Source organism: Plectropomus leopardus, chromosome 9, assembly GCF_026936395.1.
Source record: "Plectropomus leopardus strain MGB_pleo_1.0 chromosome 9, ASM2693639v1, whole genome shotgun sequence".
Lineage (NCBI taxonomy): Eukaryota > Metazoa > Chordata > Actinopteri > Perciformes > Serranidae > Plectropomus > Plectropomus leopardus.
In genome coordinates, this window is record NC_142184.1 from 4,328,858 (window position 1) to 4,356,821 (window position 27,964).

At 38.4% G+C, this 27,964-nt stretch overlaps 1 protein-coding gene and 1 long non-coding RNA gene across 5 annotated transcripts in view; one reads left to right on the top strand and one right to left on the bottom strand.

The window, feature by feature from the left end:
• Positions 1-26,846, bottom strand: part of LOC121946739 (uncharacterized) — a 49,415-nt gene extending 22,569 nt beyond the window's left edge. The window contains exons 1-5 of the long non-coding RNA XR_006106038.2: positions 26,725-26,846; positions 11,823-11,965; positions 8,640-8,714; positions 7,193-7,266; positions 766-863 (exon numbers count right to left, since the gene is read on the bottom strand). This is a non-coding gene — a long non-coding RNA (uncharacterized LOC121946739). The remainder of the gene's footprint in view (positions 1-765; positions 864-7,192; positions 7,267-8,639; positions 8,715-11,822; positions 11,966-26,724) is intronic.
• lima1a (LIM domain and actin binding 1a) overlaps positions 632-27,964 on the top strand; it is a 32,058-nt gene continuing 4,725 nt past the window's right edge. Inside the window, exons 1-6 of one of the 4 annotated variants that reach the window (XM_042492523.2) lie at positions 632-778; positions 6,005-6,180; positions 8,039-8,084; positions 13,323-13,700; positions 24,281-24,344; positions 26,754-26,848. In XM_042492523.2, the coding sequence (XP_042348457.2) occupies positions 6,056-6,180; positions 8,039-8,084; positions 13,323-13,700; positions 24,281-24,344; positions 26,754-26,848 (708 nt within the window). In that variant the 5' untranslated portion in view covers positions 632-778; positions 6,005-6,055. Of the gene's footprint in view, positions 779-806; positions 963-3,633; positions 4,244-4,317; positions 4,529-6,004; positions 6,181-8,038; positions 8,085-13,322; positions 13,701-24,280; positions 24,345-26,753; positions 26,849-27,964 lie in introns of those variants that run through there. The other 3 variants (XM_088081727.1, XM_088081728.1, XM_088081729.1) reach the window with 3 other exon arrangements.

Sequence of the window (27,964 nt, forward strand, 5' to 3'; positions counted from 1 at the left end):
AAACGGACCAAAACTAGCAAGAAAATAGTAAAAAAAGTTACAAGAAAATTACCTGAATTTTAAAAAAAAAAATATATATATATATATATATATATATATATATATATATATATATATATATATATATATATATATATATATATATATATATATATAATAATAATAATAATAATAATAATAATAATAATAATAATAATAATAATAATAATAAATACATAAAAATAAAACAAAAAACAAGAAAATGACATAAAGAAAGTGATAAAAAAAGTAGTTTTAAATTTTTTTGCTGTAACTTAATTTTAAATTCACAATCAAAAGGATTATAACTTTATTTTCCTGGAGATTTTCCCCTCATTTCTTTTATCATATGTAATAATCCCCCCGTCCACTTTTACTAAGTTTTTGCAGTGTGACATTTCTTAACCACTGGTCACATTTTTATTTTAATTTTACGGTGTACGCTTGTTAGACGGTTAACTTTTTAATAAACGTTTTATCTTTTAAGCAGCATCTGACTGTCTCTCCCTCCTCCGTGCAGCGCAGTCATCCAGGATCCTGAATGAGTCACATCCTCTCGCGTCCTGACCTTGTGAGAAAGTAGGCAGTCGGTCATCAGCGGTTCAGTCAACTTCCAGGAATCCAGCGTGGGATCCCCCTCCCCCCTCAGTCCTCCCCCGCTGCCTGTCCGCCCTGCTGGCTGCTCGCCTCACATACCTCAGGCTGCTCGGCGCTCACACTGATTGGACGGGGAGGGAGAGCTCGTACCTGCCAGGTGGAGGTGAGTCCTGCTTCTTTCATTGGCCGGCGGGAGTTAAATGGGAGCGGTGGGAACTCCTCCTACTTCCCTGTCTGCTCAAAAGCAGCTGAGGAGAGAAAAAGAGAAGGAAATATTCAAGTAGCGGACGTCTAAACACACACACACACACACACATCAGGGAGTAAAACAGCTGTTAAAGTCTCAGGTAGGCGGCTTTAAAACGTCTCTTTTTTTACTTGATGAAGCAGAAAAATGTCAGTTAAGATGTTTTTTTAAACCATGTGTTTCTTTGTGTTTGACTTTTTTTCCTAATGCTTTTAAAATTACAAATCAGACGTCAGAGCTTCTTGTTTTAACCTCATTGGGTTAATAGTTGGTGATATTTTGGCTCCTTTTATTGCCTTTGATGCTTGACTTTAACACTTTGCATGAGTCTGCATCAGTTTTACATGCTGCTTTGTTTGTAATCTAAACTTTGGAGACCTGAACTGTCGTCCGACAGACTCGCTCAGTCATCATTCATTCGTTTTTGACCTGATGGGAGACAGTTTCTGATCCTCAGTGAGGTGAGGGTGCCAGTTTGTAGCGCGCTGACAAATAATTCTAATAATTGATTATTGTTTTAGGTCATTTATGAAGCAAAACTGAAAAACTGCCTCTCAAATGTGATGATTTCTTTGTTTTTCTGTCATTTTAAACTGAAAATATTTGAGTTCAGGGTTTTTTTGGGACAAAAAGAGGACATGCGGCATTTAAACTATTTTCTATCATACAATGAATTGAAAAAATAATCAACTGATTAACTGATTATCAAACTAATTGTATTAATCATCTGATAAGAGACTGATCTTGATTAGAGAGCAACAGTTTCCAAATTCTCGTAGAAATAAACAAGCAAAGTCCTGTGAAAATTGTTCTCAAAAAGGACAAAACTTGGCTGATTTTGGACTTAAATATGAAAGAATTTGCTGATTCTTGTCTTTAAATTGTAGAAAATTAAATATATTTTGGTTTCGGCCTGTTGGTCACAACTAAAGAGGAGTCTTCGTTTTCTGTCTCATAGACCGAAGATGAATCAAGTTATCAGAATTAAATGATCAGCAGATAATTAACTCTTTAAAAATCCTCATTTGGATGTTTCATGCTGTTTTCTTGTGAAAACATTGCGTCACATTATCACAGCGATGCAGAGGAAAAGCCACCCTCCATATTAACAACACGTGGATCTGTCGCCCCCCATTAAAAACATTAAAGTAGCAGAAGTTATTTATTTTTAATCCTTTAAAACCCTCAGTTATCTTGTGCTGCGTTCAGACGCCTTTTAAAAGTATTTAAACCTTAGAAATCTGAGCACATTGTTTTGCTTTCCTTTGAAAAGATTGAAAAAAGGCTAAGAGCAACTTAGCAAGAACTGTTTGACAAATTAGAAGAAATTAGCAGATTTGGATTAAAAAATTTTTTAAAAATTAAAAAAAAAAAAAAGCTAGGGAAAAAGGTCCAGAAAATATTTTTACCATTATTATAATTATAAATTTAAAAGTATTTTAAATTTTAAAGTACATTTTTCAGGTAATTTCTTTCTTTTTTAATTGTTTTATTTATTTATTTTCTTTTACGTATTGCTTTTTTTGTGCTAATTTTTGGGTCATTTCTTCTGAAGACGCTTGTTATTTTTTATTTTTGTAATTTTTCTCATTTTCTGTGTGAATATAACCACTCTGATGGCAGTTCAGCTCAGCATAAAAGAAGGGAAGTAAAGGACAAAAGCAAATGGCTTAAAGTCAAGAGGGAGTGAGATTAAAACAAACCTGTTATGTCATCGGAGATTATTTTTCTTTATGCATTGAGCTATTTAACAGAAATGTGTCCTGATAGTTTGAGTTGTTGGTAAAAATCATTTGATCTTTTAAAATTTGATTGTGTTGTTAATGTGCTGACTAGCATCAAGACATTTCCCTTTTTGAAAGAAGAATTGAGATTACTGCCTCCTGCTGGTGTGGAGTTATTTCCTCAAACTCGGGCACAACGTACACCTGCAGAACGTACACCTGCAGAACGTACACCTGCAGAACGTACACCTGCAGAACGTACACCTGCAGAACGCACACCTGCAGAACGTGCGTGCTGGCTGCCTGTCGGTTGTAGTCTTTGCGGTGTGTGTTTGAGTGCAGCTTTTTTGCAGAAACACCAGTGATGTAAGGTGACGCAACAGTCGGCTTTCATCGCTGCTAGTTCTCTGATGTCGGTTTCATGTGTGACTGATTAACCTGCATCTCAATGGTTGGAGGGCCTTGAAAAGTTTGGTTTTCATTACGGGCTTTTTGGAACAGCAAATCCTTGAAATAATGTAACATCCCAAAACTCAAAATTATTAGAGAAATTTGAAAAAAAAAAAAAAAAAAACCCTCAAAAAACTCAAAATTAAAAAAAAAGCTAAACACCCAAAAAAACTCAAAATGATAAATAATAATCATTTTTTAAAAACACCAATTAAATTAAATCAAATTTTAAAAAAAGAGAAATTTGAAAAAAAAAAACCTCAAAAAACTCAAAAATTTAAAAAAAGCTAAACACCCAAAAAACTCAAAATGATAAATAATAATCATTTTTTAAAAACACCAATTAAATTAAATTAAATTAAAAAAAAGAAAAAATCTAGGGAAAAAGGTCCAGAAAATATTTTTACCATTATTATAATTATAAATTTAAAACTATTTTACACATTTTTCTTCAGGTAATTGCTTTCTTTTTTAATTGTTTTATTTATTTATGTTCTTTTACGTATTGCTTTTTCTTTGTTAATAAACTCAAATATTAACAAAGAAAAAATAACCTAAATGTTTATCAAAATACTTGGTAATTAATTGACTGACTAATCAACTAACTTAATTTCTTACAAAACATCATATTTCACAAAATCTTGTTATGTTAAAATGTAAAACTAGTAATCTGTAAAGTAACTAAGGCGTTTAGATAAATGTAGTGAGGTAAAGAGTACAACATCTCCCTCTGCAGTGTAGTGGAGTAGAAATATAAAGTGGCATGAAAAGAAAATGCATATTTAAAGTACAAGTACCATAAATTTCTACTACTCTTAGTACAGTACTTGAGTAAATATACTTGGTTACATTCCAACACTGTTGAAGGGGGAAACCCTGGATGGAGGTTTGTAATTGAATCCGTTTAAAGTAGAGTAGTTGAGTAAATGTACTTAGTTAAAATCCTTCACACAAAGGAAACAGTGTTGTAGAAACTAACGAGCCGCGAGGTCCCACAAAAGTCCACCTGCCGGGTGACGTGGGGCCTGCTCGCGCAGCCGTGCTCGCGCAGCCCCGCGGGCTCTGCCGTCACCAGCATCGACCTCATTGTTGCGCGGACGCGGAGCGCGCGTAACTCACACATGAACGTTATTTATCGGAAGATGACGGCGCTGCTGCGCGCGTCTGCTCGCCGCTCGGCCTCGAGGCTGTGAAGCTGCACGAGCAGGTAGAGACGTGTGTGTTGTGAAACTTGTGTGTGTGTGTATACAAGTGTTTTTTGTGTATCAGTTGTCTCGGTGAGAGCAGGCGGCAGCAGATGGTCAGCGTGCTGTGTGGCGCGCTCTATTGACTTTGTGAGTCAGAGTCGGTGCGGCTGCAGCGACAGTCAGTCAGATGCAGAGTCTGGCTGAAAATATTGATTTGTGGCTGAGTTTTTGTGCTCATGCAGAAGCCTCGCTGTCTGTCTGTGTTTAAAGCCTGTGTTTAACTTCACACACGAGGAAGAGAGGAGGTAAGTGACGTTTATTCCGCAGTGTGAGCAGGCTGTTTGAAAACTTTAAATGAGCAGGAAGGATGTTTCCTTCTGCTCTGCAGTTCTGGAGAAGGAGAGGGAAGTAAAATCAGGAGTTTATCATCAGTGTGAGTGTGCTTGTTTTGGCTCAAACAGGGTTCCTGCAGCTCAAGGCAAGTTAACCCATTGAAACTTGGGCAAACTGGCTTAATTTCTCTCAAAATTATGAGAATACAAGGAGCAATTTAAGAAGAAATGACTCAAAAATGAGTGAGAAATTTGGTTTTAAAAGTAGAAGAAAATTACCAGAAAATTAGCAAAAAAGGCAACAAAAGAAACAAACAAAAAATTGGGAAAGTCAAAAAAACAACAAGGAACTGACCTGAAAAAAAATCAAATAATTCTGCAAAAAAAGTTTTTTCTAGAACATATTTTTCTAAATCTACTCATTTCTTGCAATATGCAGGACATTTCATGCCAAGTTGCCCATTGCCCTTTTTTCCATGTGTTTGGAAAAGAAAAAAAGCCAATTTGCTCAGGGTTCAAAGGTTAAAGGCATCTGAACGCAGCACAAACGGATGCAGATCAGTTAAAGACTTATTTTACAACAACTAAAATTTAAGAAAAAAAAATGACCTCAGCTGACAGTTATTGTAAAATTTCAGTTAGTAGCTCGGGCTAGTATTTGCTTAAACCACTGAATTCATCAGGCTTATATTTGGGACAGGCGTCTCTATGGGACTATTTTGTGTTCCTCGCTCTCAGATCACGCCTTTTATCAGCGTAGGCACGATCAATAAAAACCATCCGTATAAAATAAAAAGTGCTGTGTACAGTTTCATGGATGAAACAAAGCTTTGATGCAGATAATTTGCATCAGTGATTTTTAGTTTCACACCTGGATGTCACGTCAAAACAAAAAATGATTCATAAAATCCCAGTTTCCGTTTCTTTGCATTTGTAAAACTTTAAAAAAGACAGAAAATATAATTCCAATTATGACCTCATTTTTAGATTAACCCTCTGAGCAACTTTAGAAGAAATTACCCTAAAATTAGCAAAAATAAATTTAAAAAATGTTTGAAAAATACAAGCAAAAAGAAAAATAAAGTTTAAAAAAGTCCTAAAAGAATAACAATAATTCTGTAAAATAAAACAAAACAAACAAAAAAAAAAATTATCAGGAAAAAGTCTTAAAAGAAGAATAATAATTCTGTAAAATTCAGATAATTATATAGGTTTTTAAAAAATAACTTTTCAAATCTAGTAATTTCTTGGAATTTGCAGAAATTCCCTTTTTTGCATGTTTAAAAAAAATAAATAAAATAAAACCAATTTGCTCAGATTTCGAAGGTTTAAATACTTGTGAAGGTTTGTGTACGCAGCACAAGAGAAGTGATGTCGATGCGAGTTTCAAAGGGTTAATGAATTCGTGAGCCCTGTCAACATGCTCTTCCTTCTCCTGTCCTCTCACAGTTTCAACGCGTGTTCCTGGCAAGCCGACGACACAGATTGATCGCAGCAGAGATGGCCTCCGCCGCTCCGTTCAGCCGCAGACAGTGGGCGTCCCAGTCACTGAGGGTCACCGCCAAGGAGCTGTCCATCGTCTCTGCCCGCGGCAAAAACAACGCCATCGCAGAGCGCTTCTCCAAGTAAGTCGGCTCGCTGTGGCTCTCTGGCCTCGAGCTGAATTAATAATTCACCAGCAGCCACTCAGCAGATAAGTCTTCTTTTTTTAGGTCATCACGGGTCAAACTCGCAACTCTTTCTCGCCACTCAGCTGTTTTCAGTTTCCTCTTTTCTGTCAGATGATCACGCCATCAGCTCCAACCAGTTACTCCAGTTATGTTCTTCCTCACAGACTTTAAATTAAAGTCGATTCACGATAAACCTCCACGCGGGGCTTTCCCCCTTTAACTAAGTACATTTACTCAAGTACTGTACTATTTGCTTCAGTATTTCCTTTTTATGCCAGTTTTCAGAGGGAAATGTTGTACTTTCTACTTCGCTACATTTATATAAATACTTTAGATACTTTACAAGACTTTTACATAAAAAAACAAGTTTATAAAATAAGATGGTTTTTAATAAATTAAATTATCAAACAGTTAATCAAAGTGCAGCTGCAGCAAATAGTGGATTAATCAATCAGTAAATTGATGGAAATTAATTACCAGTAATTTTGTTATATATTTAAGTTTATTTTTTCTTTACATATATATATATATATATATATATATATATATATATATATATATATATATATATATATATGAATTTATTTGGAGGTGCTCTTTTTTCTTCTATTTTAATCATTTTGAGTTTTTTGGGAGATTTTTTCTTTTCTCAAATTTTCCTAATAATTTTGAATTTTAGGGTATTACTTTTTTGGGGTGTATTTTTATTTTTGTAAATCATTTTGGGGTGTTTTATTTATTTATTTATTTATTTATTTAAGAAATTTGAGTTTATCAGGTGTTTTGTTTGTTTTCAAGATTTCTCTGCATTGGGTACTTTTACTTTTTATACTGCAAGTATATGTTCCTGTTTATACTTACTTACTTTTACTTAAGCAGGACTTTTACTTGTAACAGAGTATTTTCACAGGGTGGTATTAGTACTTTTACTTTGCATACTTGCTGTAAAATATATAAAGTTCCTCACCTGTGAACTGAGGAGCTGGTTGGATGTTTCTTCTCTGCACTGACTCTGTCTGACCACCAGGAGTTAGTACTGCTCTGTTTGTGCACAAAAAAAGTGTTTTCAGACATTATTTCCTTCATGACAATAAAAATGTAATAAATGTAGTTTTATTTACAGATATAAATGATAACTTTTTTATCTTGAATATGATTTAGAGACAGCACCACACCAGGACTTTTTCACACTGATCTACGTCTGTAAAATTCATAATCCTGCAACATATTTTCAAAATACACTTATTTAAAGAGACAGTTCACCCCAAAATCAAATGTACGTATTTTTCCTCTTTCCTGCAGTGCTGTTTATGAATCTAAATTGTTTTGGTGAGTTGCAGAGTGTTGGACTGTTTGGCATTTTTGTAGCGCAGCGTGATGACACTCGGGGTCACAATGAGAGGGTAGAAAAGAAGAAAAGAAAAACATGTTTCTCGACTCCTTTCTTGTGAAATACTAAATATTTTTTCCTCCTTCTGGCCTCTTAAAATTTCTCCAAACAATCCGAGTAAACTCGAGATTGTTTAAGACAACAGAGTCGACGGTCGATTGTCTAAAGTTTAGAAGCAGCAGTTAAACAAAACCTTGAATCCCTCCCCGTGCCTCCTCTGTGTGACTCAACGTGGGCCGAAGATTTTTTCCATCCAGATTTCCCGAAACATGAAATCATCTAATGTTTGTGGAGAGGAGCAGACATATTTCATATTAGTTTCCTGGGTGTGGGCAGCAGGATGGTTCAGGACCAACAGCTCAGTTTGTGATGATGATCTGACCATAAATCTTCGCCCATTAACTTTCTCTTCTTCCTCCTCAGGTACCAGATGGCAGCAGAGGAGGGAAATGCAGAGAAGAAGAAAGCGGTACGTACCTTCAGCACTCAGGGACTGTGCGGTGCATTTTGTGCTTCTTCATTTTTTGACGATTTTGGCTGTGTTCATGCATATGGCATGAATTTTGGCATTTTGTGTATTTTTGTTTATTCTTGGAAACCCAGCTCAGCTGCTGCACTAAGTCAAAAATACACCGCAGAAATAAAATTGTTACATTCATAATGTGAGCAGCGATTTTTAATCCTACAGCCGTCAAAGCATGAAAACATGCATCATATGATTTCTGAGTATCATTCTGGGCTTTTGCCTTTGAATTTGTCCTTTTTACCATATTTGACTTTTTTTTTGTTTTTTTAAATATATGCTATTTCCACTAGGTGCACTGTCACAATCAATGTTTCTGCGAATCATTGACATATCCCAGGCTGTGATTATGTTTTTCATGGTAAATTAAAATGAAATCTAAATGGGGAAAAAGGATCAATGCTACCATAAAAAAACATGTCAAGTGAAAAGTCCTGCATTGAAAATTTAACTTAAAGGGATAGTTCACCCAAAATGAAATTCCAGTCATTTTCTACTCACCTTCATGTCGATGGAAAATCGAATGAAGTTTTGAAGTCCACAAAACACTGCCGGAGTTTCAAAACAGTGAAAGAACTGAAACAAATAGTGAGACAGCGCATTAGCCACTGCAAGACTCTGAGTTTATACATTTCTGAGAAAAAAGTCAGAAAAAATAGTGGATGTTTTGGCTCTTCACCGTCCAAATGCTGATGATAATCTGGTGATTGTGGGCTAAAATCAGGAGGATTTCCTTTTTTCTAAATCCAGCTGCAAAGTAACATTTGATCAGTTCACCGAGTGCAGGCATGCAGCAGTGTCTGTGATGACGGTGATCCAGAGTAAAGTGATGTGGTTCTTTAACCCCTTCCAAAAACACAAACAAAACCTCTTTCTTTTTTCTTGAAAATTTGGGACTTTATAAACTTGGAGTACCCCTTTTTTCAGAAATTTGCAAACATTTTTCTCACAAATTTGCAACTTTATAAATTTAGTGAATATCAGATTTTTTTCTCTCGCAAATCTGCAACATTAATTTCAGAAACTGAGTTTTTTTCTTAGGAAAAAAGAAAAATCCATAATGGCCCCAGTGCACCACTGTTAAATGGTGACCAGGATTCAAACGTTACAAAAACTACAAAATGTCTCCATACTGCTCGTCCAAAGTAATCCAAGTGTCCTGAAGCCCTGACCTGCCAAGTTGTTTTGAAAAACGTAACTGACGTCATGTTTTTAAACTTGTTGTAGCCTGTAGCTCCTAGTGTGGGACCCGCGTTCACATATGCGCGCTCGCACGAGACCAACGAGAGCTCGCGGTATCTGCACAGTGTTAACACGCAACCTGGAAGCCGTCAAACACAGAGAGAGACTTCTGGAGTCAGCAGCAAGTGACAAGTCCTTATGTAGGATTTAAAGCTGCTTTGTGTCGGGGAGAGTGGTGTTACATAACAGCTGATGGAGGCAGCGGTAGACCAGAAACTCTGCCGTTTGGAGTCAAATAACAGTTTTTCTCAATTGAGTCTGGTGCTTTTGATATATCAGCTTCAAATTCCCGTTGGTAACAGCTTTTTTACATCAAGATTACACTTAATATTGATTTTTTTTTTTTTAGGAGGCTTAAAACTGATGAGTTTACTCAGCGGCGTTTAGTTATATGTGCGTTTTCTACCCTGAAGCTAATGTTTTGAACATCCATCACCACATTTTGTGGAATATTTTTGCGAGAGGAGAAGTCTGTGGAAACACAGTCATCTCCCAATTTTGTTTTGTCGACATTTCAAGAATATCGCTTAAGTTTTGCGCAAATCTGTAATGGAAACCCGCCTTCTGTAGCATGTTGGCTGAATATAAATCAGTGCACCGATACAATGGCTGTATGGTCACACCCCTGTTAAAGGTGTCGATTCAGTCCCTAAAGCAAAGATCTGGTGGAGAGACGAGTCGGGACAACCCGAAGATAATTACTCATCCAGCTTTAGTCTGTAGTGAAGTTTTTTTCCAGCACTCTCTCTCCCTTTTACCTTTCTCATTTCCTGGACTTATTTTCCCTCGTTCCTTCACTGACTCGTCTCTGTTTCTGATTTTCTCTCCCTCCCCGCCCCTCGCCCCCTTCACTCCCTCTCTGTTTCCTCCCCTCCTTCCTCCCCTCGGCGCTGTAGGAGGGGGGTGGGCTAGTTACTTCATGCCGCTCTGATCACTTCTCAAGGCTTCTCACATCTGGGACAGCTTGTAGCCGGCCAGCCGACACACTCCTCACACACACTCGCACTTTAAACACACAACGCCAACCGGACGGCCGGGTCTTCAGCGGCTCTCTCAGGTTTTAAACTTTTTCTACTTTGGTGGTTTTTCCAGCTTTTTTGTTCTATATCCGGCAGATTATAGACGTGCGTGCTGAGCGGCTCTTTGTCTTCTGTGTTTCTGTTTCTTTTTCGTTCATAGCTGAATGTGTTCGCCTGCATGGACCTGACGTTAATGTGTGTGTGTGTGTGTGTGTGTGTGTGTGTGTGTGTGTGTGTGGGGCAGTGATATATTTAGTGTTTTTTAACATCATTCAGCAGTCTAAGTGTAACATTGATTGAATTCACTGAACAAACTAAAAACAGATTCAGAGAGCAGCTAACATCCCTCAGTGTGTCTCTGCCAAAGCTTTAATAGAAAAAGTGAGTCATCCGGTTTAAAATGTTGGTGTGTGACTTTTGGGATGCTGGCAGTTTGTCTTTTTACTGCTCAGTTTAAAACCTCGAGCATCTAAAGTCTCACATGTACTTTATATCTGCATCTGACCACTTCTGTTGATTAATTAAGTGATCAGAAAACTATTTTATTATATTTTAACCCTTTGAAAGCTTGAGTGACATCACTTTTCTCGTGCTGATGTATTTCGGAAAGGATTGGTGAGATTTATTTAAAAAACAAGGGGGTAAAATGAAATGAGAAATTATGAAAAATTAGTAGGTTTGGTAAATTTGTAAGAGAAAATCTCTCCAGAAAAAAGAAAAAAGGTCATAATTACATATTTAAAATGCTGTTATCCAATTATTAGAATTTTTAAAAGCACTCTTTCCATGTCCTGTTTGCCTTATTTCTTTGTTTTTTCTTTCATTTTCTTTTTACTCAATTAATTAATTAATTTGTTGTTTTTATTTTTTTCAAATTTTTCATATAATCAGTGATTTGATGTTTATGCTTGAATTATGTTTAACTGCATCCTAAATTAAAAAAATTACACTGACAGATAATAAGTTAAAGGGATCTCTTGTCTTGTGGACTTACAACCTGTCGAGTTAGAGCTGTACTAGTTTGTTTGTTTGGCTTGTAATCAGCTTTTTTTCTTCTATCTCTGTTTTGATAGTTTATTTCAATCATATTTTAAACAACAATGCCAAACATTTTATGGTGCCAGCCCTTTAAAATTTGAGAATTTGGTGCTTTTATCTGCAGTATGTGATAGTTAACTAAATATCTTTTTGACTGCTGGTGGAAAAATAAGAAATTTTAGGACCTCAGCTCGTGTTTCCAGAAAATGGTAACTGATGTTGTTTGACATTTTCAAGACAGAAAAAATGATGGTGAGAAAATATTTGGCAGATTAATTTAGAATGAAAATAAACTTTAGTTCCAAGGGATATTTCTCAGATTTTAAACCAGATCTGTGTCCTCGTGGTGTCGGCAGTGTGTGTAGATGAAGAGTGTTTGGCTTACCCTCGTGACAGCACCACCGGGAACTCCCTGCAAAACGTGTGGTTTCGCATCATCCTGCAGATTTTGGCGAGCTGGGAGCGCCAGAGTCGCCTTGACTCCGTTGATCTGCACACACTCCCCACTCTGCGGCGACACAGACCTGGCTGAAAATCAGCAAAGTATCCCTTAAATGATGGCTGACACAAAACATTTATTACTGTTTGCAGATACAGTTCAGTCAGTTTAGGATGAAAAGTTGTTTTATGTCCTTAATTCTTCAGTTTTTATCCAAGTTTCAAAAATAACTGAGACAAAATCGGTATGAGGCGTTTTTGTCCTGCAGACCTACAACATGATTAAAAAAAGGCCCGGCTTTAATTTTAAAATAAAATAAAAAAATAACTCACTCATTTATATGAATGTTAGTTATTAAGGCCCAAAGTTATGCATATTTTATTTATCACATCGTAGAAACAAAAACAAAATGTACATTTATATTTATACTTTAGTGTTTAGATATATTTATTTTATATTAGTACTTATGTTTAAATTTTATTGATATATTCTACCGATCCTACTTCTTTTAAGACTTTTGAATCAGAGCTTCTGTAACTAAAGGAAATTTCCCCTCAGGGATCGATGAAGTATTTCTGATTCTGATTTAAGGACGGGCCGTTAGTGTCCTCCCTCCACGGCTCCAACTTCTCATCCAAATATGGTCACTTCTGGTTCCAAAAAACCCAAGCTGGTGATGACAAACACAAAGCTTCCAATAACACCATGATAGCTACGCTAACATTTATAGACTTCAAACTTTTAAAACAAAACGCACTCACGCGGAAAAACTGAACAGAAGACTCCTTAGAGGATCTTTTAGTGCAAACAAATGAAAAACAGCGACACAGAAATGGCTTCGCTGCATCCGGAGCAACGCCATGGTTACGGTTTCTAACCAACATAGTCGTCATGGTAGCAACTTGTCAACAGACGGCAACCACGCCCTTAATTATAAACGACTTTAATAAAAAGTAAACAGGTGAGTTATATAAACCTTCACCCCCCCGTACATTTGTCACTAGCTAAAGTAACTAAAACCGTTTTTCTTCCAGGCTGTAAACACGTTTTTTCTGCTGTAAAGTTCAGTATTTTAACCAAGACCCAAAAAATGAGCCTGGCTCAGATGCAAATTTGTCATAGTGGCAAAAAGTGGAATTACACCGTCCGGCTCGGTCACGTGCTGCACACGGACCCCACTGACTGACATCAAAGAGACGTCTGTAAATCAGTAAATAATTTTTTGAGCGTTAAAACTCCCACGAAACAACTCATTTCACTATCTGGATTTAAGCCATCCAGCAAAAGTCTAAAAGAGCCACAAGATTAAACGTTTTGGACTGCAGTAGCTAGCGTCACCCGCTCGGACACACTCGGCTGAATCATGTTTGTATTTTTATTTTTTATTGTTTCTGTGAATAATAAACCGTGAATGAGTGAAACGACAGTGGGGTTTTTTCTGTGCAGGTTGCAGAGCCTCTTCCCGCCACGCTGCGCAGCGGGAATCTGAGCGATTTAAAGAAACGCTGGGAACAACAACAGCGGCCTCAAACCCGCACCCCCGCAGACCCTCAGACCCACATCAGCCAACCAACGGGCCCAAAACCTAAACCTGCACCACAGATCCAGAACCGGCCACAAGACCAGGACACTGAGGCGCAGGTTCGCTCTGAGACCGGCGAGACCAGTTTGAACCAGCTGCAGTCGGACGACCTGACAGACATGGAGAAGCCCAGCAGAGACTCGGAGGGAGCAGCAGCTGAAGTGCCGGACTCCGAGAGGCCCAGTGTCCCCCTCAACAGCCTCAAGATGATGTTTGAGAAGGGCGAGAACCTGACCGACAAGGTGAGTCTTTATCTGGCTGTCAGGTGGGAGCGGGATCCAAAACTTTTATTAGACCTGATCAGAGTTTGGTTTCTGCTGGTCAACTGCAACACGAATGTTTTACTGCAGGGACCCTCAACCTGCTCTGCTCAGGGGCCACGTTTGTGAAATGACAGGAAGCCAGGGGCCAATCGCAGCAGCCCCATACATGTTTCTAGGATTTTAGGACTTTCTGTGTTTTAGGATATTTCTAGCAGCAGTCGGCACCCTACTGAGGGCCAAATAAGGGTTTTACAGCATGGAGTCAGAAGTTCACTGGATGCAAATTTAATAGTCTGAAACTTTCTTTAGTTTCATCTCAAACAACAGAATCAGGATTCGTTTCAGTTTAAGTAAAAAAAGTCCGTTTGTTCTGGAGGCCAGATCCCTCCAGTGCTGTCATGCTGTAGTCACATGGTGCAGCTTCACTTCATCATTCCTCATCTCAACACACACACACACACACACACACACACACACACACGCACACACACACACACGCGCACACACACGCACACACACACACACACACACACACACACACGCGCTCAGCTGACTTGCACATCCTCCCGACAAGCATCAATGGCTGGAGCTTCATGTGCCCCCAGGGCAGCTAATTGTTTTTAGTGGACCATAAAAGTCGAGGTATTTAACATCCAGTCATGCTTTCGCTCGAGGCGTCTTACATGTAAGTGCTCGTATTTGAAGTGTGACACGTTAACAACAAGCGTGCTGTTTTTCCAGAACACAGAGCGCCATTTACAGCAGAAAGCGAACATTACAAGTCATTATGAAGTGCGAAGAAGCACAATGGTGTTTCAGCATTCAGCGTGCTGAAAGGAGACTTATTTTACTTTTATTTTTTATTGATAATCTTACAATGTTGAATATTGTTAAAAAACATGGCCAAAGTTTTAAAAATTGGATAAACGTGTAGTAATCCCTGTGAGCAAACTCCTCAGGCTTCAGATCGTTCTGAATACTCTGTTTCCAACATTTTTTTTTTCTTCTACTTTGGTAACAGGCTGACTTCAGCTCGTGAAGTATTTCTGTATATGGACGTGTGCTCCAGGCACGCTACTGCAAGTGTTTACGGTACAAACACTGCTACATGTAGCTGCATGCTAACGTCAGAGAAACATGCAAACTAGGTTGCAGATGTTGTGTTTCAGCGTTGTGCTGGAACATGTCTGATTGTGTTTAGAAGCTTTTATTTGGGGATTTTTAACAGGACAAAGTGCCGCTGTTCTCCGTTAAAGTCATTCCAAGGCTGCAGTGATGGTGCAGAGATAAAGAGATGTGGAAAAACCCAAAAATGTTGATCAGTCAGAGCAGACCGGGATCTTTCGCAAGAGGGAATTTCACCACTGAACACAGACGAGTCGTGAAGAACCGATTTTCAGTGGAGCGCCGTCGGCTTCCTGTCGGGCCCGTGTTCACCAGTTGAGCAGCTTCATTAGAGGAGTTCAGAGAGCCGACAGCAGCTCCTGAAACTCTGAGCCAGCTCCCCAAACAAACAGCCACTCCTGAAGAATTTCTGCTCGTCCGTTCCTGCAAATCTTCCATCTCATGAGCAGGAACATATTTGGCCTGGCAGACGAGCAGGCTCAAACATCACCCTCACCAATCATACGTTGATCTTTTTTTCCCTAAAGGACGAGGGCAAAGTTTTTCTACACTTTTCTTAACAAATTTCATGCAAAGACAAACGCCAACAATGTGTCACTGCTTTCTGGCTTCCCTCCTCTCTCTGTGGCCCTCGGCCGCAAAACGACAACACAACACTTCTTATCTTCAGGTTATTATTAACTAAAGAAAAATACTTATTATATTACATTTCTGCCACGATATCCAACAATGTGTCACTGGTTTCGGACGTCCCTACCCGGTCTGTGGTTCTCAGTCCATCAGTTCCTACTGAAGACATTAATCTTTAAACAAAGTTTCAGTTTCCAAAAACAACAGGAGCTGCTGTCATTGACTTTTTGTGAAGCTGCTTTCATACTCGAACTTTGATCGGGCCCAAAAAATCAGGGCTGACCCACAGCGGCAGTTTTGGGCCTGAGCCCGATGACAATAAACAAGAACTTTCTTATTTTCATTTGATTATACACTAAAAATACACTTATTATATCATTATCCATTTCTGCAAATATATATCCCATGAAATTCAACACACTGGGCATTTATTATTTTATCATTTAATAATATAATTTTCTCCAGTATTCAGAAAAGAATTTGTGACGTCAAACAACATGCAAACAACACCCCCCTTACCCGATACTTCGAAAAGCAGGCAGCCTGAGCTAAATCGCTCCATACCATAGCAAAACATCGCTGCAGCCTCGTGTCTATAACGAGTCCAGTAATTGCGATTACACTCATAAACAAGGTGAATAAAACGGGGATTAATTATGGTGGAGGATGAAGCACAAGCAAGTAATAATGTTAACGTTTATCAGCCAGCAGCAGCTAAAGTTACAGTAAAACCAACAAGGAGGTCAAGAGGGAGGAAAAATGTCCTGCGTCATCTCTAGAAGAGTTAACGTGGGAGACGGATTTGTTCGAAGGTGCATGATGACATGAAAAGTGACGGCGTAGTCGGTGTCTCTGTTCGTCTTTTCTAACCATGCACTTATAAATTCAAAATAAGCTTGTTTTGTAAATGATTATTAAAAATTAAAATTAATATATGAACATGAAATGCTATTAAATGTCTTGTAATAATTTTAAACTAAAATAAAATGTATAAAATAATGAATAAATAAAAAATACAAAATATAATAATAATAATAATAATAATAATAATAATAATATTGTATTATAATAATAAAAATAATACCTTTAAAAACAGAGTTTACAAAGTGCTTGTGCTAGCAATGCAAAAGCAGAAATGGGATATTCGGAAAGCAAAAATTCACATTGAACATAAGCGAGACAAAACGAGGGTGGAGTTACGATAAAGTTAAAATAAAAGAACAAAAGATGCGAGATGCACAATCTGAATATAAATTACTAAAAATAAAAAGTCCTAAAAACAACACGAATAATAAAAGCAATAAAATCCCAAAATTACAATAAAACATAAATTGAATAAATAAAAAGTAAAATAAATAAAACAGAAAATTGAATAAATAAAAATTACAGGATAAAATAGATTATAACGCAATGTTTTTACAACCTTGTTGGTCAAAATGATGGACAAAAAAAATTACTCTAAAGCAACAAGTGTTTTTATCTGCAGATTTATTCACGTTTGGTGCTCCAGTAAGTTCTGGCATCAACAGGCCTCCGTATATGTGACAGAGAATAAGAAAAATCATCACCAGATTTAAAACCTGAGAGAGTTTCTGTTGAGGTTTCATGGGATCCAGCACCAACAAAAGAGCGATTCTTGGCCAAAAAAAGAGTCAGAGAGCATTTAAAAATGTGCTGCTCCAACAAAGTCTTTGTTTTTCCTCCACTCTCACCTCGACACTGACCTCCTGCAGTACGTGGGCTTGTTAACCCTTTGAAACCTGGAACATTAGTTTATTTGTGCAGTGTTCAGATGCCTTTCCCAAACATTTAAGTCTTTCAAATCAAAGCTAATTAGTTTGATTTCTTTTGCAAACATGGGAAAGATTCAAAGAGTAATTTGAAAATAAGTTTCCTGCAAAATGCACAAAAAAAAGTGAAAGGGGAAAAATGACCTAAAAAACAACACGGAGAGAATTATTTTAAAGTTATCAAAGACTATGGAAAATATTAAGTGAAGTGCATACACATTTATAATTAATATATTTAAAATGATGTTAAACATACTGTCTTCAGGTCATTTTCCTGTTTTGTTTTTTTACTTTTATGTTTTGCTTTTTATAAAGTTGCTAACTGCCTTCTTTTGTTCTTGCAAAAAATTAGGTCAATTTGCTCGGGTTACAAAGGGTTAAGGAGGAGCACTCTGGGAAGTCGGACACACTTTTACTTTTTTACTGTTAGTCTGACCAAAGGAGGGACTGTTTGGGGAAATCGTGTGGCAGTAATATAAGATCTATACAGTCCGTGTACAATAGCGTCGGCTGTACAGCCGCGGCCTCCGGTTCGTCTCCGTGGAGTTCGGGGCGGATGATGTAATGGTGCAGGCTGGCAGGCTCATGACTGCAGACAACTGATCTGCCTCCTCAGACCGTCTCTCCCCCTCAGGACATCAAAGCTGTCCTCCTCCCCTCCCCACCTCATCAATCACCCCTGCTGTCCTCTCTGCTCCTCCGTCCGTCCCTGCTCTGTTTTCTCTCTCAGCTCCTCCTTCTACACCTCCTCTTTTTTTTTCAGTCATGCTGCACAGGGATGTTAGTTTGTCCACAACTTCCAGACTGAAATATCTCAACAACTATTGGATATTTTACAGACATGTATGTTCTCCACAGGATGCGTCCTTAAGACTTAAAAGGATGCTTTGTTGATTTTTATTATTTATTTAACTTTTATTTAACCAGGTTTGTCCCGCTGAGATTAAGAATCTCTTTTTCAAGGAAGACAGGGCCAAGACAGTCAGCAGTGAAGACACTAAGTTGCAGACAGAGACACAAAGGGAGACGACTCGCGAGCGCTAAAATCTGCATTAAAGGAGAACTATCGATGAGTCAAAACTCTGCAGGAGTCAGTTGTCTCACCGGTCAGCCTAAAAACATCGACAACCTTCGAAGTCCTTTATTTTAGGTTTAAAAACATCTAACAACCACAGCTCCCTGAGTTTCAAGTCATTCTGACACTAATTCAAGGCTTTACTTCCACATTTTCGTATTGCCCGCCACCAACACCGCCGCTGCATACACAAAGAGCACAGAAGTGGATCAAGAGACCAGGCCCCGCCCCTCGCTCTCACTCTCAAACTTCGACCAAAATCCAAACGTAAAACTGAGCAGCTCTGATCAGATCAAACCAAGATTCTGTTTCTGCACTTCCTATTTCTCTCCCAAAATGTTTTCAGAGACAAATTTTATCTTACAGATTAACTGTAATACATCACAGCGAGACCATTTATTGGTCTGTGATGGCGCAGTGCATTCTGGTAGTCTGCAGGTTTTCTAATGTCACAGCTCTTTTTCTCTGGTCATGTAGCACCAAGCAAAAGTAGTTTTATCTTTCAGCTGCATAGACAGCCCAGTTTTATGTGAGGACCTGCTTATATCTGTGAAATACTTCTTTAAGCTTTAAGTTATGATCTTAGCATGCTACTGCTAGCATTTAGCTGGAAATATTTGTCTTAAAATTTTTGGAAAATTTTCTTTAATTTTTTTTGTCATTTTAAAAAAATGTGGGCTTTTTTTCCTTTACAACTTTTGTGATTTTTTTTCCCTTTTGGGGAATATTTTTTCTTAAATTTGTTGATCTTTTCATAAAATTTTGAGTGATTTAAAAAAATCTTTTTTATTCTTTTACCTTGAAAACTTCTAGGGATTTTTTAAAAATAATGTTTGGTAGTTTTTCCCCCCTTTAAAATGACTATTTAATTTTTCCTATACATTTTTTGATGATTCTATTTTCCTTAATATTTTTATGGTGGTTTTTTTTTCTTTTCTTAAAATATTGGGTGTTTTTTTATGGGTTATTCTCCTTTTTTCCTTAAAAGTATTTAGGGATCTTTTTCTTTATAAAAATATGATTTAAAAACAAACACAAAAAAAAAAACCATGCCCACTCTCATCCACTGGCCGGGTGAAGCACGCTGTCACTGAAATTAATTGACCTTCAGCCTGCTCGCTGAAAAAAACAGCCCCTCCCTCCCACACACAGCTCACCCCCCCTCCTCCACTGTCACCCCCTGCACCAGCTGCTCCTCCACCACCCTCCCGTCTCGAATGACTCCACCCTGAACACCCGCCGCTTTATTCTGAGGCTGGGGGACCGTGACACAGTAAAAACACCCCCTCCCTCCCTCACCCATCTGTAACGCCACGGCACACTTTGCCTCCCCTCCCTTCGTCATCCCCACCTTCATCCGGCCACATCTCCCTTTGAGCAGCCCCCCCTGAACACCTGCTCCCCGTCGCCGGCTCCCTCCTCCTCCCCATCTCCAGAGGCCCTACCCCACATCTCTCCCCTGTCATAAGCCACATCGGGGCCGCTGCGCTCAGTCTGCCTCCTCTCTGCTGCTGGACTCCATCCCTCCGAACTGGCTTCACCTCCCCGTGTCTCTCTCCGCTGACTCTTTTATCCCTCGTGGCCTGTTTCTCCGCTCGCCTTCACCAGAGGTAGCTATGGTGTTTCCATTCAGAGCGTTCAATATGGGCTTTTCTTTGTTTGGCCTCTAAACAGGCGCCTGGCTTCATTACCCCGAGACACACTGTCTACTTTTACTCTGTCTGTCTGTTTCTGTCGACTTCTGTGTTGGATTAGGATGTTTTCTGTGCAGCTGAAAGAGGCCTTTTAGTCGACGCGGCTGCACAAGTGGTGAAAAACGGCTTCTCAAAGGGCCACTTCATGGGCTAACTTCATCACTGGCTCCTTTCAGCTCGCTTCGGACAATATTATTGTGCGACTCGGGTGTATTACCTAGTTTATTAACTCGTGCTGTTCCTCCTTTGTTTATGTTTTGCTTAATGTGAGATATTATTGTCTGTGGTGTGTGGTTGTGTGTGTGAGTGTGTGAGTGTGTGAGAGGTGGGTTCAGGGACAGGGTGGGGTTATTACAGCAAGTCAGTCTGCAAGAGAGCTTTAATAGTATCAGGATTAGCGGCAGATTCTTTGTCTAGCCCGCTGATCCAGCCTCCTGAGACCAAGCCTGGCCTCGCGTGGCCCAACTGCTTGTTTACATCCCACTGACCCCCCCCCCAACACACACACACCCACACACACATGTTTACACCCCCTCCTCATGTACACGCACACACACATGCAAACCAGCCTCAGACACCCCCAGTCTCTGGAAGGTAATCCAGCCTCTGGGACTGATCCATTATGACGGTTTCTTTTGTTGGGATCTGACTCTCCAGGACCAGACTCACTCTGAGTCTTCATCTGGATGATTCAGAGTCGACGTTTGCGATTATTATTTATGATTGTGTGACTGTATGTTAACCCGCAAATTGAAATTGTGAATATAAAATACGTCTAATGGAAGCACGTCAATTTAAAAAACTCCCATTTATTGCAAAAAAGCTCGCATGACGTGGTTTTTCAGGGGAATCAAAAAAGCCAAATTTTGCAAAACTGCAATGGAAACACTTTTTTTTTAGCTTCCATAGGTCACATGATGCTACGTCTATGTGCTTGTCAGCAGGAACTGGCTCCCTCATGATGCAGCAGGAGCTACAAGAACTGTTATTACATCGATTAACTCTTCAAAAGTTGAGCGGATCATCCGGAAGTTTTGAATCCACAATTCCTCTGTGAAATTGTGGACTATCAGCTCCCAGAAATCCCTCATACGTGGACGCTCCCATAAGGGGCTCGCCTTTCTATATTGCTCAAATAACACGCCCACGTAGCCTTCGATTGGAAAAAATGACAGCTAGTGCTGTGGCTGCAATAGAAATAAACCTGCTAACGTTTTGAACATCGCCATGCTTCTTGCAGTGTTATCGCAGTCATCTTTAAATTGTATTTTAGTGATATTTTGAAAACATTGTTTAATTTTTCACAAATCTTTAATGGAAACCCACCTTCAGACTCTGATTATGTAAATAGTCTGGCTCATCTTTCTCGCCTGATAAAAGTACTGCTCTAATCAGTAAACAAAACGACTCAATTTGACGTTTTTGGCTTCAGCAGGCAGCTTTTTCCAGCCAAAAAAGCTCTAAAAAGCCACTTTACACAACCTGCTGAGCAGCAAACAGCTTACAAAGAAAAGTTAGAGACTAACTGGTGAACATAGTGGAGCATTTAGCAGCCGAAGTGACTGATATTTACCACAGGAGGTGGTGGAGACCAAAATCAGAGCTAAAAGAGAGTGAATATTTGACCTCAGATGAATACTAATGTTGCTCTGTAACTGCTGGACAGAAATTGGAGTCAAGAAAAGCTACCATTTTAACATCGGGGTAAGCAACTGTGTTAGCTCTGTTTTTTGGCTCTTGGCATTGTATCAGATACCAAAGGCTTTTGACGCCTGAGTTTGAGAAGCAGTTGTTAAGCTGATGTTGTTGAAAGCTTGTCGTGGTGCCCCCAACATGCCCAGTATGATGAAAACAGAGTACTGGGTGTAGTATAAAAACACAGAGAGACAGTGTTGTGTAAAGTTTGAGAAAACTATTCAGCGATAAGCATTAACTTGTCTGAACCATACTTGTTCAGTATTCACCTTGACGTCTGTTTTGTTTTTTTCTTATGAAATATTTTACCTGCTGCAGCCTGCAGACACTCAGCTCAGGTGTTCATCAGGTGAGGGAAGAAAACAACCTGGCACTGAACACTGGTGGAAAATCACCCAGAACTTTAATGCAACAGCTGTACCTTTTTTTTTTTTAAGGTACTCGAGTATTTCCAGTATTTCTCAGAAAGACACGTTATACTTTTTACTTCTTTATATTTATTTGATAGCTATACTAACATTTCAAGTCAAAACTTAACATTAAAAACAAATGAATCATCTTTTTAAAATATAATTTATAAAGTTTAAACCCGATCTAGCTGATCTAGTTTGGCCCTATTATAATGCCTCAGATCTCCTTGAATTGTTTTTCCTCTCAGATTAATTTATCCAATATTTCACTGAAATCAAATATTAGAGAAAAGTCCAAAATAGGTAATACATTTTTTTTAGCAAAGCTTTGTTTTTGTTTTTTTTTATTGCTGTTCTTTATCACAAATCATCCTACAACCTCTCAAATTCATTTTATGACCCTTTGAAGGGGCCCGACCCAGAGATTAAGAACCACTGGACCACACTACCACACTTACACATTATAACATGGTTAAAAGTAGCTCCATTTAACTACATAAAATATTGTAATAAAGTATCAAAAGTACCTGATCTGCAATTTTTTGAAGTACATTTTAATTATAATACTTCTTCCCTTTTACTTAAGACTTTAAATAGATGATTTTCAGTTGTAATGAAGTACTTATTTATTGTAGTATTGTTACTTAAAGGGATACTTTGCTGATTTTCAGCCGGCTCTGTATCAAAATAATGTGGGTTGTATGTGTAAATGAACTGTGGTGAACTAGACCAAAATCTGATTAAACGGTAAAACTACTCAGTGCTGATGGAATATAAATCAAGATTATGTTACGTCACTGTTTTTGTCTCTTCTGAAATGTTTTCAGAAACATATTTTAGTGCCTCGTTTGGCCGTAATACTGAGAGTTTATGATCTGCACAGTGAAAACGGCCGCCTAAAAAACGGAGATCAGACGGTAAAACTAAGCAGCGCTGACTCGCCTCTTTCTTGCCTCAAATGTTCAAACATGTTTTAGTTCACTTTTTAACTGTAATACGGGAGCATTTGTTACCAGTCAGCTATCATTGTGTCAAACGGGCGTCACATTACATCACCCATCAGCGGGAACATTAATTGGTCTGCTGTGGCGCAGTGCATTCTGGTAGTTGTAGGTTTTCCACCTTTTGAGTAAAAGCCTTTTTTCTCTGTTCATGTTGCATCAAAAATATTTGCGTCTTTCCACTGCAGAAACATCCTAATTTTATAAAAAAAATCTTTCCAGCGGTAAAAAAAAATCTGTAGTGAGCACAGAGGGGAAACTCCATTTTTCGGGGGGTACGTTGGTGCTGAATGAGTTGCGCATGTGTTTGGAGCTGAGATGTTTCTGTGAAAGCTAAATGTGTAGAAGCGTCATCCGACCTATTGTGTAATCTGGACCTGCAGCGACTGCAGGATAGCGCGCCCTCGTGTTGGCAGGACCGTCGGTGGGAGTGGTTTCTGAGTTCTGACTTGTCCGCTATTTTACCAGATTAAAAAAAAACAAAAAAAAACGTTTTTTAATGATGAAGTTGTGTTTTATTTTGTGGGTTGACAGCAGCAGCTCTCAGCCTTTACTTACGAGACTGGACACATGTCCATGACCCCTAACATATGACCTTCATTAATGATCATTTTTAAATATATACATATAGTTTTCAGGTTTATAAAGTGAATATTTAAACTTTTTAATGTAACACAGCAACAGATAAATGATCAGTTTGTTTTCTGGACGGCGGTTGTTGACAGACGGGTGTCTGTCTGAGGCTCCGTCTCTCTGAGCTCATAAGGGGATTAAAGTGGTTTGGACTGGACGTGTGTGTGCGCGCGCACACACACACACACACACACACACTGTGATTCTCTCTTGTCTCTGCGTCTCCCTCTACACTTTGATCTTCCCCGATGGACCTTGCTGTTTCCAGCCTGTTTGCTCTATCAGCAGAAACATGTGAGCATCAGCAGGCTGTGTGTGTGTGTGTGTGTGTGTGTGTGTGTGTGTGTGTGTGTGTGTGTGTGTGTGTGTGTGTCTGTGTCTGTGTCTGTGTCTGTGTGTCTGTGTGTGTGTTTTCAGAGGTCATGCCGGACACTCTGGAGCTGTTTTTTGTTCTTTTGACTCATGTTTTATTGCCTTGTGTGTGTTTGTTTTTTGTTTTTCTGCAGGTGTCCCGAGAGCATACGAGTAGGGGAAACAACGGTAATTCTGCCAACATGGACCAGCTAGGAGGTATGTGTTTTTATTTTTGTGACGTAGTTTTTGGGGCATTTTATACCTGAGCGATAAACGGAAATAAGTTTGAAAAAAAGATGAAGAACAACATGCAGCAAATGTTCCTGGGCACACTCCAGTCAGGACTGTATATTACTTAAGAAAAAGACCAATACAGATAAATAAGATTATTCAGACACTTATCAGACACTTAATTAAACGCTATTTAAGACCTTCACAAAAAGGTTCTTTTAACCAAATTTAAGACTGATTTCTGTAACAAAAAAACAATTGTCTTATGTAAGCTTTGCAGCTGTAAGCTTTGTAAATCTACATTTTACCAACAGGTAAGTGTTATTATAAAGTTAAAAGACAATATAAGGTTCAGTGTTGGGTTTAAAGATTTTCAACATCAGAAATGTGGACTTCCACGCAGAAGAGCTTGACTCATTTGGACAAAAACATAAATAAAATAAAAAAGTGGACAAAAGAAATAAGAATTAATTAAAGAAATAAGTGTTTCTAGTAATTAAGACAGCACAAATTCAAATGTAATGACTTTGACGGCTTAATACTTAGAAAACTGAAGACAATCTAAGACTTTAAGACTTTAGGGACCTGCTTATTCCTATAAAGTTTATTATACAATACTGTATTTCTTTGTTAGTACCGACAAACACTAAGTATCATTTATTTATTATTTATTTATTCATCTTGCTGCCTTTGCTGCTACTATTTACATCATTGTTACTTTACTTCGTAATTTTGTCTCCAAATGCTCTTGTATAGTTTTTTACTTTATTTTAGTTATATATGCCATCTTGTTTATTTATTTATTTTTCTATTTACTGTATTTACTTCTGTCCTTATGTCACTAAAACGGCTGAATTTCCTCGCTGAGGATCAATAAAAGCGTCAATTTTACTATTTTAATGTGAAAGAGTTCCACACTTTTCCCAGTTTTTCAGCGTTTAAGTTGATGTGGCAAAGTTATTAGCAAACAGTTGCTTATTTTCACATTCAGCGGTTACAAAGAAACACTGTCAATCAGTTATTTGTGTCAGTCTGATGAATATTCGGTACTCACTCTGTTTTAGCTCTGTTTTGGGTCTCCACACACTCCTGAGGGGAGTATTTGACTCTTTAGCTGCTAAATGCTTCGCTGTGTTCACCTGATATTTGCTCAGTGTGTCTGTTTGCTGCTGAGCAGGAAGTGCGCAGTGGGTTGTTAGAGTTTGTTTTTTGCCCCCAAAAAAGCTGCAAATAGAAAACGTGGCCACAAAACAGTAAAGTTTGAGGACTCAATATCAAACCAACAAGCAGAAAGGTGCCAAAACGTTCTGTAAAACAGTTGAATCCAGTTTAAACGCTCCAATGATCAATTTTTAACACAAAAACACTTTTTATAGCTTCGGGCTGCCACATTAATCGAAACAAACAAAACACAAGTGCAATATTCAAACCGCAGGAGCCGAAATGTTTTACAAAAGGTCAAATGTGTCACAATATCTAATCATAAATGAAGCACTGGGATGCTGCAGAGATGCCTCAGCCTACAAACACTGGAACATGATTGCTTAGTACCGCCAAAATTCACATCATTATCCTATTTAGATTTTTTTTCAGTAAAAATGAAATGCAATCATTATCACTCCTGCTAAAATCGTGACTCTTATGGCAATATCTTTCAAAGCAGTTGCAGTTATTTTTGCAGCCCTACTACAGCTGCTTCAAAAACAAATGTAAAAGCAAATAATTACGCATTTAATGTCAAATGTGAACAACACACACACACACACACACACACACACACACACACACACACACACACACACACACACACACACACACACGCGCACACACGCACACACACACAGCCATCATCTGCACAGCCAGCATTGTTCTGCGGGACTTTTCAATTAGTCACAAAAACAACACCCAACACGTCGTCTCGTCCTGCTTTCCTGCTCTGGATGGATTACATCCTTCCCAGAAGTGACCGCTGCAGAAACACGGTGATCAGCAGAGCACAGGAAGTCAGACCGAACCCCCTCGTTTCCCTCCGCACCGCACACGGCTCCTGACCTCATGTTCCCGTCTGCAGCCTGCATGACTAACCAGCACAGTCTGCACCCAGCCTGAACCGGGATGGGTGGAAAAAATATAAATCCTGAGCAGGAACGTTTGTCTTGTGATGCAGAAATCACCAAACGCTCACAACAAGCAACGGACCGAAGCCGTGGGTTTTAGAAGCTAAAAAGTATTTCTGACCAGTTTGAGAGAACAAATCGCAGCTGTGATGCTTCAGACGAGGTCAACTGTCTCCCTAAAACCTTAAATACCTTTTAACAATACATTAAAAGCTGCTTAAAAATTACAACTTTTGCATCAGTCTTACCTTCTCCGTGTTGTGTGTCGTTGCACCAGATGGAAGTCTCGCAGAGTCGACTCCTCTCCGGGACAGGATGGCCCTCTACCAGGCTGCCATCTCCAAACAGGAAGTCTCGCCAACCTCCGTCAGTGTGAGTACGCCTGTCAGTCATCCTCCATCCCTTAAATCACCACCGTCAGCCGCTTCCCTCAGGGCACAGCTGCAGAGCCCCCTGTGCAAAGAGCAGCGCACACAGGAGGTCATTAGAAATCTTAATCAGTGAGGACGGACGCTTTGAAGCCAGTTTGTGACCTCAGCTCACAGCATTTTAATTTTGCTTCTGTCCTCACCATCGAGCACCTGGTGCCTCTTTTAACCTTTTCAAACCTGGATCGACATCAGTTTTCTTGTGCAGCATTCAGGTGTCTTTCACAAACATTTAGACCTTTGAAACCTCAGCAAATTTAGGAAAAAGGCAATGAGCAACTCGGCAAGAAATAGCCCTCAAGTTGTAAGAATTTAGGAAAAGGTGAAAAGAAAAGTACCCAGGAATCTGTTAAACATAAATTGTAAATAAAAAAGAGAAAATTATTGGAAACATTTTTTTAAATGGGGAAAATCTAAAAAAAAATGTTTAAACTTATTATTATTATTATTATTATTACAACAATTTCTATTTTATTAATTTTCATATATTATTTCATGTAATTATATTTTTATTTAATATATATTTATTTTGTGGGGAAAATGTAAATAATTTTAACCTATTATTACCATCATTTTTATTTGATTTACTATTCATATATTATTTCATGTCATTGTATTATTAATTATAGTTATTTTATATCTTTTTTTCCTAGGTCATTTACTTGTTTTCTTTTGTTTTATAATACCTGTTCTCGGTTTATTTTCTTGTAACTTTTTACTGGTGAAGTTGGAAAAAAGAAAAGTTTTAAATAGTAAATAAATAGTAAATGTAGTTCCATTATATTTCAGCGAAGGTAGACACTTTATTTTGATTTATTTTAACCTTTTTAATTTATTTTATTTACTTTAATTTGTGGTTTAATTGCTTTTGTTATTGTTGTTTTTGGTCTTTATCTTTGTATTATTATTTTTATATTGACATTTCACATCTTGCATCTTGCGTTATTTTCCCTCTGGTTTTAATTTTATCCAAACTCTTTCATCTCACTCGTGTTCAATAGTACTGTTTGGCTTCCTGCTGTTGTAACGCTGTCTATGATTTTAAACTGTTTTCTCCAAC